The sequence below is a fragment of the Vitis riparia genome, chromosome 17 (assembly GCF_004353265.1).
Source record: "Vitis riparia cultivar Riparia Gloire de Montpellier isolate 1030 chromosome 17, EGFV_Vit.rip_1.0, whole genome shotgun sequence".
NCBI lineage: Eukaryota > Viridiplantae > Streptophyta > Magnoliopsida > Vitales > Vitaceae > Vitis > Vitis riparia.
In genome coordinates, this window is record NC_048447.1 from 18656644 (window position 1) to 18677988 (window position 21345).

General features: G+C 34.2%; 2 protein-coding genes and 1 pseudogene across 2 annotated transcripts; all 3 read right to left on the reverse strand.

The window, feature by feature from the left end:
- Window positions 1-3541: 3541 nt before the first annotated feature.
- Window positions 3542-7365, reverse strand: LOC117904545 (probable auxin efflux carrier component 1c). The gene is made up of 6 exons (XM_034817212.1): window positions 5698-7365; window positions 5359-5605; window positions 5122-5207; window positions 4669-4826; window positions 4197-4273; window positions 3542-4106 (listed from the first exon to the last, which is right to left on the reverse strand). Exons 1-6 carry the CDS (start codon window positions 6875-6877, stop codon window positions 4040-4042), a joined length of 1815 nt encoding a protein of 604 aa, XP_034673103.1. The 5' UTR covers window positions 6878-7365; the 3' UTR covers window positions 3542-4039.
- Window positions 7366-11952: 4587 nt separating this feature from the next.
- LOC117904544 (wall-associated receptor kinase-like 8) lies at window positions 11953-15123 on the reverse strand. The gene is made up of 3 exons (XM_034817211.1): window positions 14144-15123; window positions 13770-13871; window positions 11953-13343 (listed from the first exon to the last, which is right to left on the reverse strand). The coding sequence occupies exons 1-3, from the start codon at window positions 14964-14966 to the stop codon at window positions 12151-12153; spliced, it is 2118 nt and encodes a 705-aa protein (XP_034673102.1). The 5' UTR covers window positions 14967-15123; the 3' UTR covers window positions 11953-12150.
- A 1377-nt stretch (window positions 15124-16500) lies between these two features.
- On the reverse strand, window positions 16501-20287 carry LOC117904195 (annotated as a pseudogene).
- Between the last annotated feature and the right edge of the window lie 1058 nt (window positions 20288-21345).

The following is a 21345-nucleotide window of genomic DNA, read 5'->3' on the forward strand; positions in this document are numbered from 1 at the left end:
GCAAGTAGTCATAGGATTTGATACCTGAATAAAAAATTCTACGAAAACTAATTGTCTACCACTGCGATACGCAAGGTAATTTAATGTTGTTTTGCCCCCCTATAATAAGTCTTATATATTGTTTTGTCTCTTAACCTATTTTTTTGACTCTACCACTAGCGATTGTGAGGTTCGAAGATAAGATTTTCCACTAAACAAAGTTCTAATATCAACGTTATAACAAAAATGATAGTTTGTCATAAAAGTTTTCATAACAAAAAATAAGATTTTTATAGTAAAATATATTTATCACTAGATGACAAAAAAAATTATGAAAAAGTTTAAACTTATAAGGTATGAGTTCATAAGACACATCATGCTTTTAAACAGAGAAGAGAAGAGAGAATAAACCGAGAGAAAAAAAAAATGAGTTGAAAAAGAAAAAGAAAATTTCATGTTTCCACTTGAGCAATGAAGAGGGGTCTTGACTAAGGTAGTTTGTCGTGGAGGCCACAGATGTAGGCAAGTATGTGAGGCAATGGGCACAATTATTCACTGACAAAATGCATAATGTATGGTGACATGTTTTCAAGATGCCACACTTGGTAGGCCAAACCCCCAAAACTATTGGTAGCCAAGTCATCAAAATCCCATGAAGCTTCCATTACCATTACCATTACCTGCAGAGCATGCAGCACCGGCAAACAACTTAATGGGCTATTACATTCAACCATGTGCCTTAGCCTGAATCATGCCCAAACCCAACTCCTTCTGTCCCCGATTGCATGCCTTTCAGCCATTTTTGAGGGCACTTATTGCTTCTAGTCAAATTTCACCAAAATAGATTCTTCTGCAAGTGGGGAAGTTAGTAGGAAATTCAATCAAAAAGTACATAAAATTTTGGTTTTGATCATTTAGGCTAAGGCTAGGAGCAGGGCATTGGGTAGGGATGGTCACCATGCCTTTAGCCCATGCTGCTTTGTCCCTCGTATATACTGCTCATAATGCATGCTTTTGTCTCAACTCATGAATACATTCGGATTAATTCCATCTGCCAGCTAACAATTTTCAGCCTCAATGGCTGTCCATCGTGCTCCTATGAGATCTTTCATGAATCAAGTTGATAGTGACATTTTAAATTTTAAAATCACATGATTTTTTTATTCAAATATATTGGTAATTTTAAATTATCACTTAATATTTTAATTAAAAAGACAAAATAATCCCAACATTGACTTGTTAAAATTGTAAATATTTGATTTCAATTCAACATAATTAATGCTCCTTATCTCCACAAAAAAGTCATAATTTATAGTTTTTTTGAAAGTGGGGGTTATTTTTTTCCATCAAATAAAAAATTCCTACTTTACAAGCTTAATTTTACAACTAATTTATCCAATTTTGATAAAGAAATAAAAATTTTTGATGCTCCGAAGTCTAAGTATTTCCTTTTCACTTTCGGGATCTGAGTACTAAAAAGAACTTCGTACGCAAATAATAACCAGTTTGATGCATATCATCGATGTGTTCTTTATAATCTATGATTACACTCCAAAAACATCATATTTTGTAGTTCCAATTGACTAATTTAAAAATTAATCTCCATGATTAAATTCTAAAAGTTAAAATTAGTTTTGAAGCATAGTAAAGGTATAATATCTTTGCCACTATACGAGAAGATGACCTAAATGAATATCATCCCACCTCAAAAAGAATACTTTTTCTTTATAGAAGAAGGGTCTGCCGCACCAAACCATCCATTTAGCATAAAAAGGACACCCTAGCCATGATTTCCCCACACTTAAAGGAAAAAAAAAATGTGACTTTCCAAAATATACAATAAAGATATCACTTGGGACAGGTGAGTGGAAGAGCTCATCCCATCCCATATCACTTGGCACAGGAATATCCTCATCACAACCTTTGGATATTTGTAAGGAAAAGTATCTTATACAAACATGAACCAAACACAGCCCAATAGTGAAAAGGAAATGTTTCAAAAAATGGCAATATGTGTAACTAAAAGAATAGGGAGATTAAGAAAAGAGGGCAGAGAAAAGGAGAAGAAACTTTGGATGTGACTATTGTCTAGCAATATTCTAAAGGAGTCTACATCAAATCAATCCCCATCTTATAATGGGGGGACCCCCATTGCACTATCTAAATTCATTCTAAATCCATAGCCCTCACTAGTCACAGGTCTCATCCCCTCTCAATGCAAAAGGTCACAACAAAATCTTCTTTCACCCACCCACCCACCAGTTTCATCACTTAAGGTTACCTACTTTTGTAAACGTGACATATTAGAGTTAATCAAATCGGTTTTTGTTCACAAATCAAATTTTAACTCCCAAATCCATGAACATATATGTGCCTCCTTTTAGCCTCCTTTGCCTTAACCATGACCCTACATTACACATTTAATTATCTTCAAGTCAAAAGAAAACCAACCAAGGTCCTTTGCCAAACATATCCCTTTCAAACCCCATCTTCTATTAGTAGGATTCTTGGAAACCAAACATAAAATTAGTTTGAAATCGATTTAGGAGCATCACTATTTTACCTGTGTTTAACATGCGAGAATAGAATAGAACAAAAATCGAAATAGAAATAACGATCAATCATAATACCACGTGAACAAAAATAATTGATGTAAGGTTCTTAAAAATCAAACATAAAATTAATTTAAAATCAATCCAAAAGAATCATCATTTTACTTGTATTTAGTCCGGGAGAATAGAAATATAAATTGAAATGAAAATAAAGATGGATTATAATACTATGCAACTAAAATGAGTTTTTGTGTGTAAGTGAAAAGAAAATTAAAGACCCTTACCAAGGGCAAAACCCAATTTGCACTAGGAAGACAAAGGCGAAACCAAACAAAAAATTAGTGTGAAATTAATATAAAGAGACCAAAGCCTAAAACAATCTACTTTAACAAAAAGTGACAAATTATGGTTAATCAAAATTTATTTATGTTAACAAAATCAACATGAACCCTCAAATCCATGGAAACATGTGCCCCTTGTGTGTCCCTTTACCTTAACCATGACACTACATTAAATTGTCTTCAAGTGAAGAGCAAACTAAAGGCACTTAGCAAGGATATCCCACTTCAAACCCTACTTGTACCAATAAGATTCTAGGAAACCAAACACAAAATTAGTGCAAAATTATGTAAGAGAGTCATCCTTAACTTAAGGCTACCTACTTATGAGTGTGACAAAATTATGGGTAATCAATGTTTACTTATGTTAACAACAAAATAAATTTGAACACTCAAATCCATGAAAAAACACTACCCCTCATGTATCCCTTTATCTTAACCATGGACCTACATTTCATTTTCTTCAAATCAAAAGGAAAATTAAAAGCCTTTGCCAATAAAATCCCATCAAACCCAACTTGTACTAGCTAGATTGTGAAAACTAAATACAAAATTAGCGTAAAATTTGCGAAGAATTGTCGCTTAAGGTTACCTACTTTTATGAATGCGACAAATTGAGGTTGATTAAAGTTTGTTTATGATAATAAATCAAAAAAGCTACACTCAAATCCATGAACAAACATACCTCATATATATGCATCCTGCCCTTTGCCTTAACCATCACCCTACATTTAATTGTTTACAAGTCAAGAATATCAAAAGGGCCTTGGGAAGCATATCCTCTTCAAACCCAACTAGAACTAATAAGATTCTTGGAGGCCAAACACAACATCGGTGTAAATTGAATGCAAGAGCATATCATCACATCAACCACTTTTCTTTCTCTTTTGCTTTGAAAATAGAATAAATTCTTGGAATAGAAGGAAGAGAAGTTATACTTAACTAGAGAGATTTTTTTCTTCTTTTTTTTTTCTTTTTTTTTTTTTAAATTGACTACAAACATGATTTTACAACTTTACTAAAAGAGACAATCCATAAGAAAAGATCCATCCATGGTCCAGTTTCTTCATCATCTTCCTTCTGGTTTCCCCGTCCAAGTTTCTGGTGCAGCAATGGACCTGGCTGAGCCTTTTTTGCATAAGATGCCAAGCCGTATGCATCCTCCTCTTTTCATATTCCCAGTAAAATGTAGTAGACAAGTGTAATGGGCAATGCAATTAACATCCCAAATATGACTCTGCAGTGCATTCAACCACACTTCAGAAAAAGAAAAGTCGGAAAGCTAAAAAAAGAAAAATCTTGTGTTTTAGCGAGAAAATATACTCACCCTGTGCTGAGAATATCAGGGTGTACATTGTATTCTTTAGCAAAGACAAAGGGCACGATTCCTTGGGGTAAAGCTGCCTGTTTTTCAAAGCTTGTCAATCCAAGCACATGAGGAGAAAAAAAAATGCCAATAGATAGTGGGTCAAAGTATAAATATTCAGAGTTTGGATTTAATTAATGTAAAAATATTTTTTCTGTTTTTGTGTGCATTTTGTTGGTATTTTCAAGTATGACATTAAATAAAAGGTGGGTACTGTGTAGAGTCTTTTGACGAAGGTAAATTGAAAGGGAAATAATAAAAAAACTTATCTGAAAGGAGCAATCTCTGTGTGTGTGTTTTTTTAAAGGATTAAAGTGATTGAAGCTTGGAGAGTTAAGTAGGATTGGTTGTGTCAGGAGGAGGCAAGCAAGCAAAGTAAAGAAAAGGAGGGAGAGAGGAAAGGAATCAAAAGGTAGAGAAAGAAAGGAATGACCTGGACAATGGCAACGCGCAGGAGGACTCCGCGAAGCCCAACAGCAATGGAAGCAGCTGCCATGACAGCTGGGCCTGTAAGGAATCTCACGGCCATGGCAAAAACTGCTATGGAATTTCCACATGCTATGATCCTTGGTTGCAAAGCCATGAACAGACCTGTCATCAATCAATGCCATCACCACCACACCCACAAACCACTGTCAGTCACCACCAGACACTTTGAAAGACCTTTCATCATCACCCCCACAACCTCCCATTACCATTACCCCCCGTATAACCAAACATTTTTATGGAAAGATGCAGACATGTTATTATGAGAACACTGTTTGTTGCTTTGCTTTGTTTGCTTTTCTTGAAAATTTAATTATGAAAAAGTAAGGAGAGAGAATCAGAAAAGATTGGGAAAGGGAGGGAGAGAGAGAGAGAGAGAATTTTGATTCAAGTTACTGACCTAGACTGAACATGGCCATGCCAAGCCCTGCATCTGACAGTATGGCAATGGACTTTTCTATAATAGCAGGCATCTGAACTTTCCACCTACAAGAAACCCACAAAGAAAATATTAGTAAAAAGACAAAAGCCCAGAAATTACAACGGTTCAAATACTGAAAAATGAAGGAAAACTTGGAAAAGTCTTCAAGAATCTTATGGGTTTAATGGGGGAATCAACCAGAGAAGAGACACGCACTTGAATGAAACTAGAGACCAAATAAGGCCTATTAAGCTTGAGTAAGTGTTGGGGTTTCTGATGAGCTTTCTCCAAACCATTATCAGGATGAGTCTAGTCATGACGCTAGCTGGAGGCATGGCTTTGGCTTTTCCATCTCCCACTTTTTCACCTTCGTGGTTATTCATCTCTTGGGCTAACACCCTGTTTCCAAAGCTGAAATCGTCTCTCTCCAAGTAATCTTCTTGATTCTCTCTGTGACCCTCCACTGATAATCCAAACCCGCAAGAAAAAATGATTGAAAACTCAACAAATACAAATCTAAATCAAAGAAACATGGCGAAGGAAAAAAAAAACTACCTTTTCCGGGAGACACTGCCATTCTCTCTTTCACGTTCTGATCATTGGCTCCGTATTCATGGCCCCCAAACACATCTGAAACAGGAGAAGCACTTGAACTCCAAACAAACATATGAAGATCCCTAGTTCCTTCGTCTGGCTTCTGCTGAGCTTGGCCATTAGGCTTCTTAGCAGCAGCAGCAGAAGCAACATTTTTGGACCCAGTCGGCGAAAACATGCCTGGGTTGGGTGCCGGGTAATGGTTACCACCCTGAGCGTGGTAGTGAAATCTGATCTTGTTGTTGTTGTTACCATCTTCTTCATAATTGGAAGGCCTCGGCGTTGGGCCTCTTGAAGTGGTCAGGCCGTACACGTCAGAAGAACCAAAGTTTGAATTGCGCCCACCCGCTACCATTGAGTAGAAATCAGTGTGATTGAAACTGGACCCTCTTGGAGTTGGGTTTCGTGAGGACTGTAACGAGTATATCTCTGCATTTGTTAGATTCGATGGCCGTGGAGTGGTAGACGACAACCCCTGTGACCTTCTGGAGAATATATCTGATCTTGAAGCATTTGATTTTCTCACAGTGACATGAAGCTTCCCATCCTCCTTAATTTCAGCCTCAGTTTCCAAGGCTTGCCTTCCATCCAATGACATGATATCAGAATCCACATGGATGGACACAATCGAGCCAGCAGTATCTGGGAACTGCTCAGAGATGAGCATCTTTGCACCTCTATATTCAAACAGAAATAACATCAAAGTGTACCATATGATGCACTGAAGTACAACAATTTGGACCATTAAGCTACCAGAATACTCTCCATACATTCCTTTCAGTAAAGGAATGCCCATCACCAGAGTGTTTGGAAGCGTGGAAAGAGAGAAGAGTGTTATAGTCCATTCTAAGCAACCCCTTTTGCTCACATTACTCCACACAGCTAACACTGCCAAGACTATGATCTTCTGAAGGGTATCTGCAGCTATGAATCTGAAGTTCATGGCATAAGGATCGTTGGTGGAGATGAAGTGGAAGGAGAGAAGAGGAACAGCAAAGAGAGCAACAAATCGGTTTATACCGGAGCACTGGTCTGGAGTGAAGATCTTCCACCATTTCACCGACCCATAAGCTAAGATCATGGCCACGTAGAGTGGAACCACTGCAGTCATGACATGGTAGAAGTCTAATAAACTAATCATCTTGGCTCACTTGAATTCCTCAAGCAAGATAGTCTCTCTACTGCAGACTCTGAGGAAGAAGAAAGACGAGATGAAGAAGATAATGATACTGTTGGTGGTGGTGGTGGTGGTGGTGGTGGTGAAGGAGGAGGTGGTGGTAGTGAGAAAGTTTAATGTAATGGAGGAGCATGTGTTTGGGTTTTTGGGGTAGTGGGTAAGAAGCAGAATACAGCAATATTTTTCGCTATACAATACAGCTTTGAGAGTTGCGAGCAAGCTTGCACTTGCAGTCCCCAAAGCACAGACCTCCCTTTTTTTTTCCCCTTTGTTTTTTGCTTTTTGTTTTGAGCTTTGTTTGGATTTGGGATGAGGTATTGCTATTGATAACTTGGTAAGGTGGTGTATGGCTCTATCTCCTATGAATTAATGGTAGTAGAAAGTGTAGAAAAAGCAATTTGGTTGGAGGTGGTGTGTCTCTAAGTACTTGTTTGGAGACCTTTTTTAAGCTTTGCAGAGACCCTCCACCCCTTCTTGCTTCTTTTTCCCCTCTTTCTTCTTGGATTCTCTTTTCTTGCTCATGGGCCGTGGATGGGCTGTGGCTGTGTTTTTATGTTTTATTCTCTCTTTTTCCCTTTCTTTTTGTTTTGTTAAATTAGAAGTATTACTAGTAAAAATTCTTTGGTCTCCTCGTTGCCCACTGACTGGGGGCGATTAATCATTTTTGGGCTACGCGCTTGTCGAAGGGGCTGGGCTAAGATTGGAAGACAGGAGAAGGATAAGTATGCGAGGATTTGCAGGCCTTTCATGTAGACCCTACCCCATCACCATTCCGCGCCATACATGCTACTGGAAACCTGCTAAGGCTTCAACTTGGCGTTTTGAGTCAGGAAGGTGACGCCACCCCAAGCCCAATTCTAACTAGCAGACCACCTGGCCACCCCAGTTCAAGCCAAGTCCGGTGGTGTGGTGGGGTTGGGTTGGTTAGGACTTTGGCTCCGGTATAGTAGTCAGAAGTTACTAAGTTAGAACTCCTTTGGCAATAGAAATTAGTCCATTCCTGTTTTCTAGGATTCTATAGAAGTTATTATGGGGTATAAGATACTAATTTTTGGTACCTTCGACTTAGAGTGTCCAAGACAAATTAATAAATGAATATTATTTTGGCGATGGTTAGGCCTTTTTTTAATAACTAATTTTTAAAAAGGTTTTATGTTTTTTAAAACAAAAAAAAAAGGAAAGCATGTTTATTAATTATATAAAAGAAAATCGATTTTTATTTTTAAAAATAAAAAATATGATGTTTTTAGATAATACTTTCAGTTATTTCACTTGTTTTGTGATTGTTTTAAAATATAATTATATAAATATAAAAAATAATTAAAAATAAAACACTACATATAAAATTCATTTTTAAAATATAAGAAATATGTTAAGAAAATTTTAAGTTTTCAGATTAACTTTTGTCGACTAAAATATCATAAAATAATTTTTTTAAATCAGCTTTTAGAATTATTTTAGAAAATAATTCAAAGACGGCTTTAGAGTCGAAATAAAAAAAAAAAATTGAAAATTACAAAATTAGAGATGGAGTTGCAAGGCATTTAAAATAAGATGAGGCAATCCAAGACAATGACTAAATACAAGTTCCATGGGTTTCTTCAATTGGGAAGGCTCCAAACCACAAGTCCCAAGTGTCAAGTCCCTTGCATTCCGCCAAAGAAAATTAAGCATTGATCATGCATTGCATCATATCATGGAATAGAAGTAATTAAGAAGGAAATTATATAGACCAAAAGATCTTTTCAAGAGTCGTGTTTTGGAAGGATGCGTCTGGATGAAATATAGAAAAATAATACAGGTGTGTTTGGCATCATATGTTATTTTGGGATTGAATTCTTATTCTTATGAAGGTACATTATTTTTATGCATGATGTAATGTTTTAGATTTTTTTTAAATATATATATATTTCTTAAAATATTTTATAAAAAATTACTAAAACTATATCAAATTTGTTTTTATAAGATAACCCCATTTTTAAAAAATTGTTTTCGTTCTAAAATTTATTGAATGTGTTTTTAAAACTAAAATATTATTTTAGAGTAGAAAAACGCACATCTAATACTCCATTTGAATGAAAAATTTAAGAAAAATTGTTTCGAACTACAATTAATTAAGAGTAGTAGAGTGGGGGAAAAGATTAGAATTAATCGACCATCTTAATTGTCATAATTTCAATCATCATATCTTATTTATTTGCTTGTTGAAACATTTTAAAATTAAAATAATTAATCGATTTTAAAGTCCTTTCCCTCGAATCTACTACCCTTATTTACAAGAAAATATATAACAAAAATTGAGAAAAAAATGAAAAATAAAAAATAAGTTTTAAATTCAATAAACTTTTCCAACATGCTTCTTAGAATTTATTTATCTTTTTTTTTTCTACTAAATGGGAAAAATAAATCCCTCTTAAAATTATTATTATTATTATTTCTTTTCTTTTTTGAGGTTTTGGAGATTAGACTTCTTATCGGTGCACTCACCGTTCCTTTCTCCCTTCTAATCACACGTTCGTCTCATTGGTCCAATCACTGTTTTCTTTTCATTTTTTTTATCCCACGTTCACACACAAAATGCAAAAATAAATAAATATATATATATATATATATATATATATATATATATATATATATATATATATATAGCAGCCTTCTCACCTTCTCTTTTTTACTTTAATTTTTTTTAAAGATATTACTCAAGTAACCCACATTCCATCAACATCCCATTGAAATATATATATAAATTAATTCCACATTAAGTAAAGTTTAATGTACTTTTTTTTCTAGGTAATTAAAACCCGTTGTTAATTTTTGGGCTTGTTATAGAAAAATAAATTTTCTAATTTTTATATAAAATATATAGTCTCAAATGATATTTTTTTATTCATTTAGATTTTAAATACATTAAAAAAATAAGATAATATAAAAAATATTTAAAATGTGTTTGGTTCTTCAAAAATAGTAAAAAACGAAAACAAATTATTTTCTCATATTTAATCCTGCTATAAAAAAATGCCAAATAAAATTAAAATTAATTAAATAATTTTAAAATATTTTAATTTTTATATCAATAAATAAAATAAATTTAAAATAACAAATAAAAATAATTTATTAACCTTTTTTTATATATATTTTCCTTTGAATTTACGTGCAACCAAACATTGCATTAATATTTTAAATTACATGTGCTAAAATAAAAGTGGACCAGTAAAAAAATAATTCATCAAGGTTGCATTCACCAGTGCCACCATTTCTTAAATAATAATTAAAAAAAATCCAATTCAAAAATGGGGTTGGTGAGGATAAGACAGAAAAAGCTTTAAACTAATAAAATTCATGCACTTTGTACTCTTTGAAAACATAACCACTGTTGCAATGCGTGCACTTGAGCATGGTGCTTGGGGTTTTCAATTTCAAGACACCTCTCAGTCTTACAACCCAATCTTTTTTTTTTTTTTCTTTCTATTAAAAAAAAAACCTTTCATTCTTTGCCACACCCATCATTAACTTCAACGCATGCTTGCTTAGATTTTATCACTTCTAGGCACTCACCCACATAAATTAATTATTAAACTAAGATTTTACCTTTCGGTGAAAACTCAGGGCCACCAAGTGGGTCTTCCTTCATTCTATGTCATCCATGGCTCAAAAGATTGCTTTATGGAGATGGGTGAAGAAGGGGTAAAAAGTTTAAAACCCCAAAGACTACCCTTTAGGTAAAAAAGTCCAATCACTTTTTGCCCTTCATGCTAATTTCTCTGGGTTTTTTTTTTTTGAATTTGTACAAATATTATTTCTTTATATCTTCATTAACCATTCAATTTTACTATTCAATGATTGATATTTTCAGTTTGATATAACACCCATTTGATGGTTGTGCTTCTAACACTACAATGAGGAGGAGGAAAGGTGATGAAGAAATTATGAGGTGACGTGCATGCCATGTTTATAATTGGGAAAATTGTTCACTGCTTAGGGAATTTTTGACTGGTCAATTGAAATCTATGAGGGCTCCATTGGGGATAATTATTTGACCTAAGCATGTTTACATGTGTTTTCGCAAGTTTTCATGCCTTTAAGTCATTTCATAAAAATATGCTGAAAAGTTCTTGTTCATGAGGCTTATTGGGTAAGAAAATATGCTTGTAGATGGTTTGATGCATAGAAAATAAGAGCCCATTGGCATTGGACATGTGACAAGTCAACATGTGATAAGAATGGGAGAAAGTGATATGTTACAACATCCTCATCTTCCTCGCACTTATCCCATACATTTACAGCTTCTAATGGCCTCCAAAAGCTTATCTTAAGTTCTGATTGTTAGCTGAAAATTGGCCCATTTGGGGTGTTCAAATATCAGCCTCAGGCTCAAGGTTTCATGGTAGTCAGCAGCCCAGCATTTCATCAGTTCTAACTCATTCAAGGATTTCATTCTAAGGATGCTGTCATTGATCAATAATCATATGAAGGTATTATAGCAATCTCATGCCATTGAGAGATCAAGTTTGTTCATGGAAGCAGCCATCATCTGCCTCCTGTTTGGTTGATCCAAATGGGGGACTGGGAATCCATTCAGTTACTAATATTGGAGAAATTAAGATCATCCTTACAAATTTCATCATTATCATATTTGGATAAGCTCAAGGTCTAGAAGAGAACTTTTCATACCTTAAAAGGCCAATCAAGAAGAAAATGGAAGATGAAATATTGTTTTGGGTATTTCAAAGAAGCTTGTACATGACCAAAAAACAATCAATCAGTAAATTTTAAGTGAGGTAGGACTTCTCAAGGACTTTGGCTTTCCTAAGCATTTAGGCAGTTGTACAGGAATTGCCACTGGGCTCTGGCTTGGGTTGCAAAATATTGGGTGGTAATGGAAAAGATCAATGCTCATTTATATGAGGCCTACCCATGGGCTCAAGGTTTTGAAACCAATTTTAAGAAACTAACTAACAAAAGCCCAACTCCAATTCAGTTTCTGCATAAAGCTTGTGCCCCTTTTGCAATAGAAACGAAAATTCATTGAATGGTAATATATTGAGAGATCATACCATAAATATCATAAGAAAGAAAATAAGTATATCTACATGAATGAGAGAGAAGTGTTTTAAAGATACATGTCACAATCTACTTAAAATAAGTGTCTTATGTGAGCTTAGAAAATAAGCTAAGTCCGTAGCATACAGCTAGCTAAAAGAGAATGCATACAATAGAATCATTGTCTAATCATATCGTTATAGTGTATTAGAAAATGATGAATTTTCATTCAATGAAGGAGTATTTCTATATATCAAACCTGACCCTGTTGAAGAAGAAGCACAATCCGAAGGCCCAATTATTTCAGTTCTAATATACTTTGCTAATTCAAAATGTCCTCGAACATGTAGAGGCACATGAGATTTGACCCTCTCTAGCTCTAAGGCTACTTCCTTCATTGTAGGCCTTTTCTTCCCATTCAAATTCAAACATTGTGTTGCAACGTTAACAACAGCCATTATCTCCTCTTCTCCACCCTCCTTCACAACTTGAGCATCAAGAATATCAAATAAGTTTGTCTCCTCTATTGACAAAATAAAATAACTTGCTAAGCTTCTCTCTTCTTCGGTTCTTGTTGAAGAGATCGGCTTTTGGCCCGTTAAAAGCTCAACCAAAACAATTCCAAAACTATATACATCACTTTTTTCAGTGAATTGTCCTGTTCGAAAATATTCTGGATCTAAGTAGCCGAAAGTCCCTCGCACAAGAGTAGTCAAGTGAGTTTGGTCAATGGAAACAGACCTCGATGTCCCAAAATCTGCCACTTTTGCTCTATATTTCTCATCTAAGAGTATATTTTTAGACTTGATATCTCTATGAAAAATAGGTGTACTAGAGGCAGAATGTAAGTAAGCAAGTGCTCCTGCTACTTCCGTGGCAATCTCCAAGCGTCTTTCCCAAGAAAATGGCAACTCATTGTTTTTATCATGAATAAGCTCAAATAGAGTTCCGTGAGAGATAAACTCGTAAACTAATAAGGGAACTTCTATCTCCAAGCAACATCCCAATAGCTTTACTATATTTCTATGATTAAGTTGGGAAAGAATCACAATCTCATTGATGAATTGCTCATATTGATTCTCATCAACTATTTTTGACTTCTTAATGGCTACGATTCTTCCATCAGTCAACATACCTTTATAAACCGTTCCTTGACCTCCACGACCAAGAATACGATCCTCATTGAAGTTGTCACTTGCCTTCTTCAATTCATTGAAAGTGAATATTTTTGTATTCTCAATGCTGACTTCATTAGAAGACATTTGGTGTTGCAATAACTGTTGCTGGAAGAACTGTTCTCTGAGTTTGATCTTTCGCCTTCTCCTTAAAACTTTATATAACCAGAACCCTCCAAGAAGTAGAAACAACAATCCCCCACCTAGGCTAATACCTGCACATCTCACAAGTAATGAAAAGATAACCTTTATTACTAAAATGTGTCAAGAAAGTTCGAATTTTGACATTCTAATATCATATATTCAAATTGGTTCAACTCAACACTAAGTAAAACAAAATGGTATCAAAAGGATAAAAAATGATACGGGAGTTTCACTAACCTAAGGAAAGATAAGCTTAGTTCAAAAAAAGTGAGAAATTGTGAGAATTTTGAAAATAAAATATGTCCAATCAGGTAGATATTGTCGGTTCTGAATTTAAGAACCGACAATATCTACATAATTGAGAGTCGATTATTGCCCTTTACATATTTAAAATTGTTAGGGGCATTTTTCTTTTTCTTTTTTTGGGCAATGAGACTAAGAAATTCTACGTTGATGATTTAGTAAACACATATGAAACCAGAGAAGCATATCATTACCTAGAATCCAAAATTTTGAAGCCAAAGATCTTTCATCACAGAAGAAACGACCGTCAATTCTGGTTAGACATCTTCCTTTGCAGTTTGCACATACTTCAACAACTGTAACGTGAAAATTTTATCATCCTTTGGTGACAATCAACAACCTTTAACTTAAATTAATCAAATTATTAAAATAATTCTTTGATCTTGTCAAACCAAATGTTGAAAAGGCCTGGTAAATGAATAATACTGTCATGTGAATGATTATATATTTGTTAGGCATAGTTAGATTGATGATCAAGAAAGGGTCAGCATGGATTGATCAACACCCTAATATACAAAGACATGTATCTCTAAAATTCGTGGATGAACAGGCTTTAATGGAGTCTTACCTTGGCATCCATTGGGTAGATAAGGGTTCCCTTCTTGGTAAGCCGGACAGGAGCAAGAATAATAAGAATGATTTCCCAGTGCCCCATCAGGGACTGTGTTTTTGTGACAATCACTGCCCTCTACCGATTCTTTTATCATCCAGATCATTTCTCCCTCCGATGAAGCCTCATATTCCATACCTGAACCTGAAGACTTCCCCCTCAAAATGAAATTTCTACCGAAGGCAGCATACGTACAATTCAATTCTGTGCCCATATTTGTACTCCATGTGGTGTTCAGAATATAGAAATCAAGATTGGATGGAACAGTGGTTTTGCAACAGTTGATCCCGTAGCAACCATTGCTCAGAACACTAGAGCTGTTATCGCAAATGGAAGAGCAGCCTGCTAAGATGGTGCCTTGACGCGTGATCAGGACCGAATTGGCACAACCCACCACCCTCAGTGCGTTACCTTCTGAGTAAAAAAATGGGGTTTTACTCAAATCAGTGCCCTTCCATGTCGATCTATTCCTGTCATGGTCTTGACAGTAGACAGCCATGGGGCTGATAACAGTGACCAGTTGGTAAGCCAGTGATACAAACGTCAGCTTCAGATTGAGCTCAGGTTGACTCAAATATGGCGTTGGAGGATTAAAAGAATCGTTGCAGTTGACTGCAAACCACTCATTAAGGTAGCAATCTTTCCCTATTCCAAATGGGTATGGAATGGTAACATCTCCGCATCGTTCTTGGCAGTTTTGCTTTGCCATGGAGGGAGTAGCTGTTGACGCAGTTGTTAGCCATAGCAAGGAGATGAGCAGAAGCACAGACTTCACATTCATTTCTTCAGCCGAAGATCTTCAAAGTGGTATTCGTCTTCTTTGGGAGGGTAGGACATTAGATTAGTTGGCTGCGGTTTTCCCTTATCATGTGATGACCGATGAGCTAGCCCACAGCTCCACCATCTCCAAAGAATAAACAATTTTTTGCTGGTCAGAGATTAGGGGCTCCCCTTATAAAATATCTAAAAACACAGTTGGATTGCCTCAACCCTTCTCGTTGTTTGACTTTCAACCTTCTCCGATTTTCAGAAATTTTAAATCATCTTACCGCGTGAAGGGATATAATCTTAGCATACCGTGTACACCTGTCCATACAAGCCCTGCTTAAATCAAAAGCCTTTTTTTTTTTAATTATTATTTTTTAATTTATTTCAAGAACTAGCAATTGCATTTAAAAGATTCACCCATAGAAATTAAAAATAAAAATAAAAATATTATTTAACGTACTTTATATTGTTTAGTTTTTTTTTTTGTCTCTAATATGAAGAAGAATTTTTATAAATCAATAAAATATAGTTTAATGATAATTGTAATTTTATTATATTAGGGAATCAATAAAAAAAAACTTTGTTTAAAAGAAAGTTCAATTTTATTGATTTATAAACCCATTAAGATATAATTTTTTTTTGAAAAAAATTAATTTTACAATATCAAGAAACTAATAATAAAATATTTATATTCAAAATCTAGTAATTTAATTAAAAATTGGATTATTTTATATTTATTGATCATGATATTAATATTGTCTCCACCGAGATGGAATACCTTCCTTTATCCTCCAATGTCATGGACCCACATCAACTTCATTTTGAAATTAAATCGAAGTATTAAAATGTAACATACACAAAATAGTTGGCATTTAAAGAAATCAAATATCTAATTTACATTAGTATTAAGTGCATATTAACAAAGAAATGGTTCATAATAGTAAAATATTACAAATTAAAAAATGCAACATGATTTAACTGCCTCATTATCATGTGTTAAATAGTAGTGGTTGAACATCCAATGAGAATGCTTTCTTATAGTCGAACTTAGGGGTGGCAACGGGGCAAGTTCGGGACAGGTTGCCCTCGTCCCAACCCCGTCCTATTTATTCAAAACAATTTCCATCATCGTCTCATTTAAAAAATTAAACGGGGTAGGGTGGGGCGGACAGGTATGATAAATTTTCACACCTCGTTTAACTTTTTTTTTGAATTTTATTTTATTTTTAAAAAAATTACTTTTAAAATTTTTAATTATATTAAAATAAATATATTGTATAACTAATTAAATTATTATATTTTTTTATAACTTATTTTATTAAAAATATTTTATTATTATCTATATATTAAAAATAGTAAAATAAAAATTAAATTTTAATTTAATGTATAATCGGGGCGGGGTGGGGCAATACCCAAACCTGCCCCGAGTTTTTAAAAAATTTCCAAACCTATCCCAAACCCGTTTATTAAAATTAAACCCTGTCCCATTAGGGACAGGGCGAGGTGGGTACCCGAAAAGACTAGTCCTATTGCCATCCTTAATCGAACTACATTGTCACTATTGAGGTTGAAACACTATCTAAAGGCCCACTTATGTCAGTTATAATAGCTTCATCCTCTTGGACATTTTCTTTAGTATTCAATGGCAAAGAAGATGTTCTGATATGCACCAACTCCATTGCTACTTCTCCCATTGTTGGCCTTTTTCTCCCATTCAAGTTCAAGCATAGACTTGCAAGGTTAGTGATTGCCATGATCTCCTCTTTTTGGCCTTTTGTTGAAACTCGAGCATCAAGAATATCAAATAAATTATTCTCCTCCAGTGATAAATTAAAATGTATTGCCAAACTTTTTCATTCTTATGATCTTAATGAAGAAATCGGCTTTTGTCCCGTCAAAAGCTCAACAAGAACAACTCCAAAACTATAGACATTACTTTTTTCAGTGAATTGACTGGATTGAAAATATTCCGATCCAAATAACTAAAAGTTCCTTGTACAATGGTAGTTAAGTGAGTCTGATCAATGGAGATGGATCTTGATGTTCCAAAATCTGAAACTTTTGCTATACTTATCATCCAAAAGTATATTAGCGGATTTAACATCCCTATGATAAATAGGGACGAAAGACGTTGAATGTAAGTAAGCTAGTGCTCCTGCTACTTCATTAGCAACTTGTAAACACATTTCCCAAGAAAATGGGAACTCACCTTGATCATGAATAAGTTGAAACAATGTGCCATCGGAGACGAACTCATAAACTAATAAAGGTACCTCAGTTTCCAAACAACACCCTAATAGCCCAACTATATTCCGATGGTTGATTTGCGAAAGAATCACAATCTCATTAATGAATTGTTCCACTTCATTGTTGTCAACCCTTTTTGATTTTTTGATTGCTACAATATTTCCACTAGCTAACATACCTTTATAAACCGTCCCTTGACCTCCTTGATCAAGAATTCTGTTTGTATTGAAATTGTTTGTTGCCTTCTCCAACTCTTCTGTAGTGAAATTTTTTGTTTTTTCAACAACTTTATTAGAAGATATTTGTTGTTGTAATAACAAACCACCATTTTGTTTAAAGAATTGTTGTTTCAGATTGATTTCCCTCTTTTTCTTAAGTACTTTATACAACCAAAAGCTCCCTAGGAGTAGAAACAAGGATCCTCCAACAACGCTTAAACCTGCAATGTTAAGCAAAATGCAAAACAATTACATCATTGTTTAAAATGCAAGAAAACTTGCTTAGTTTCTTATTGTCATTGTCTTTGTTCCTGTCATCAACCTATATGGACTTTGGTATCTATTATAAACCTCTTCTTTTGTTTGGCACCTAAGAAAATGGTAATAGATGCTCAAAATCAAATGGAGTATTGGGTCCTATAACAAGTGCAACATATCTTTTCTTTTTTCTTTCAAATTGATTCTAGTACAATAAAACCCTCAATTGTATATATACACACAAAAAATAATTATTATTTAATAACATAATATAATTTTAAAAAAATTTATTTATTTTTAATTATAAATATTATTAACAAAGAAATAAAAAAATTACTTACAAAATTATCAATTAATGAATGATTTCCAAATAATAATAAATATGACAAATAATATTTCATTAATATTTTTTAACATAAACATTGAGATACAATATATTTTTATTTTAAAAATATCAAATATTAAAATATTGTTCGAAAAGTGTCTTGAATTACTAATTAGTCCCTTTTATATCAAGAATACTGTATGAAATATTATTTTATATTCATATGTCATTATAATATTAAATTTCTTATAAGATACATAAAGTTATTTAAAATATCTTTATAAATATTCTTGGGTAAAAGGAGAAAAAAATTATAAGATAAAAATAGACTTGTAAAGACTATACGAGGTAAATAGAGAAAATGAGAAATACTCAAATGATATTGTGAACTAATTCTCTCTCGATAGATATAAGCATGTCTAATCGAACTACATTAAAATCTCGTGTATTTTTATATGAATTATTTCATTTTTCTAAAATAATTTATGTTGATTTCTAAAATGAGATATAGGATATTATAATAGACAAGCATATAAAACAAGTAAAAGAAAACACACGAGACCAAGTAAAAGAAAAATGTAGATCATCATTATTTACCTATAATCAAAGCTTTTAGTGAGGTGGAGAATTCATTTGCACAGAAGAACTCACTACCTTCCGTTGATGAGTTCGATGAGAACTCTCTCTTGCGACATCTATCTTTGCAGTTTGAACATGCTTCAACAATTAAGACAAATATGAAAATGATAATTAAAATTTGTACTAATCTCTATTTTATTTTATTTTATTGGGTGATTGAATAACATGAAAAATAAAGGTAGTTTAATATTTCTATGGATAGGTTACAACTTAGGCAGGTTAGTTAGCTTGATGTTTGACCCAAGACCAAATTAAGAAACAATACACCCAGATCCAATCTGACTTTTAAGTTGACATGCCAACTCAAGCTCAATTCATTATTATTTCTCTAACCTTGGGTTAAATTAGAGTTGTTCACATATTAATTGAGTTAGACTTGGGTTGATCAATTGTATAATTTAAAATTTATTTATAATATTTTTTAAATATTATTTTTATATGTATTTATATGAAAATTTAAATAATAAATAAGACAAACTTTCAAGATCTAAAAAAAGCATACATTTTATATATTTTTCTAAAATAATTAACAAATTATATGATATAATATAATTTGATATTTTTGGTTAATAATATAAAAAGAAAATGAATATTATTAATAATATGATATTATAAAAATATTAAATCGGATTTGAGTTATACTCGGGCTATCTAAACCTTAACCCAAACTCAATTCAGATTGATTTCGGGTTGAAAAAACCTAATTCAAACCGACCCAAATGTCGGGTTGGTTCATGCTAATCCATCCAATCTGCACCTCTAGAGGCATATGATATGATTTCTCCTCGTACATGCATACAAAAGATTATAATAAAGAGAAGAGCTTACCTTGGCATCCATGGGGATGGGGGAGATAAGGGTTCCCCTCCTCGTAAGGTCCACATAAACATTTATAACTGGAAACATTTTGCGTGGACCACTCTGTTGATGCGTTGTGATTACAGTTGTTACCGCTTGCTGATTCTTCAATCCTCCAGATCAGTTGCGACTCAGCCAGGATGTAGAGTTGAATATAAAATTCCCCAAGGCAGCAATCGTACAATTAGGCCATTCTAGTCTTCATTGATTTTGATCAAGTGTGGTTTCCAGATGGTAGAAATTGAGTGGGGATGGCGGTGTGGTTCGACAACAATTGATACCGGTGCATGAACCGTTTGCAAAAGGATAAACGGCTGCAGTGCTAGTATTGTCACAAATGGTGGAACAACCTGCCAGTATTTTGTCTTGCCGGGAGAGCAGTGATACACTGCCACAACCGCTCACACTAACGGCGTTACCTTTTTTTGAGAAGAGAAATGGGTTTCCTTCCAGATCAACACTATCCAACACTTGGGTGTGCTGAGACTCAGGAAGCTTGCAGAAGTCAACTGTGGCAATTTGAACCACCACAGTCTGGCCCTCCAGTGATATGGAGCTCACCTGCGAACCATTGAGGTTAGGATGGGTAAAGAAGGGTGTGGAATGGTTGCAATTTATAGAGAACCATCCATTAAGGTAGCAATCCTTCCCTGCGCCAAACGGGTATGGAATGGAAACACTTCCACAGGTATCGTTACAACCAGGCTGTGCTAGAGATGGAGCAGCAGATGATGCTCGTGTCAAGCATAGTATGAAGATGATCAGCTGAAGCAACAACCGCCCAATCATTTTGGGTCTTTTTTGAAAGAGCTATGGTTGATACTCGATAATCAAGATTTAGGCAAAGCAATTATGCTCTGACATCTAAATTACATTCCCCTTTATAGGTGGTTCATTTATTGACCGGGTGTTTCATATCTTTTATTTATTTATTTATTTTTATATATATATATATATATTTGATAATCAAGTCAATTTATGCGCACCTCGACTAATCCACAGGGCCCTAAAGTTAATGACCAGATAAAACCTCCAGTGGCCCTTTAAGGGACTCGAACTAATGACCATTGAGGAACAAACCCAAAACCGGACCAACTGAGTTGTGAGAAAAGTGGGATGTTTGTGTTTCCTTGGAAAAACTAACAAAACTTATCTTTATAAACATAAGAGGTCCTGGTGGAGAAAATTCTAGTTATACGTGTGGCATAGAGAGATGTGAGGAAGAGAAATAATTTACAATGTAGATATGAAAAAAGTGAGAGACATGTAATGAAGTAAAAATACTCGATCCATGGAAATAGGTATGATTGATGCGACCGCATTAAACATTTGTATAAAGTCTTAATGATATATGGTTTGCCCACTTCATCTAGCTATCAGAATGCTAATTCAACCTTGAGAAAAATTTTCAATGAATTTTCCTCCTTGGAATATTCAAATTCAAGCATTTATCCATTCAACATTTTCCTCTTGACCCCTTCATCTATCCATCAGAACGTTAGTTCAACAATATCTCCTCCCGAAAGCAAATAACGCGGCGTGCGTGTTAGTATGGGGAATGAGGGAAACAATCTTCCTAAGTCATTACCCATTCCATTTAGAAAGATGATATTTCTAGTGGAACATCTTTCACAATCCCTTTCGATTCACACAGATTTTCCCCCTAACTAATAGAGAGATCTATGAATCACTTCAATGCTAAACAATTCAAAAATCCAGAATTATCAACTATCAGACTAAACTCATCTCCAGCAGATCCAAATCATTCATACTGATTGTATGATTATTAAAATTAACATGCCAAAACTGACAAGAAACAAATTAGAGACAATATCCTACCGTCAGCG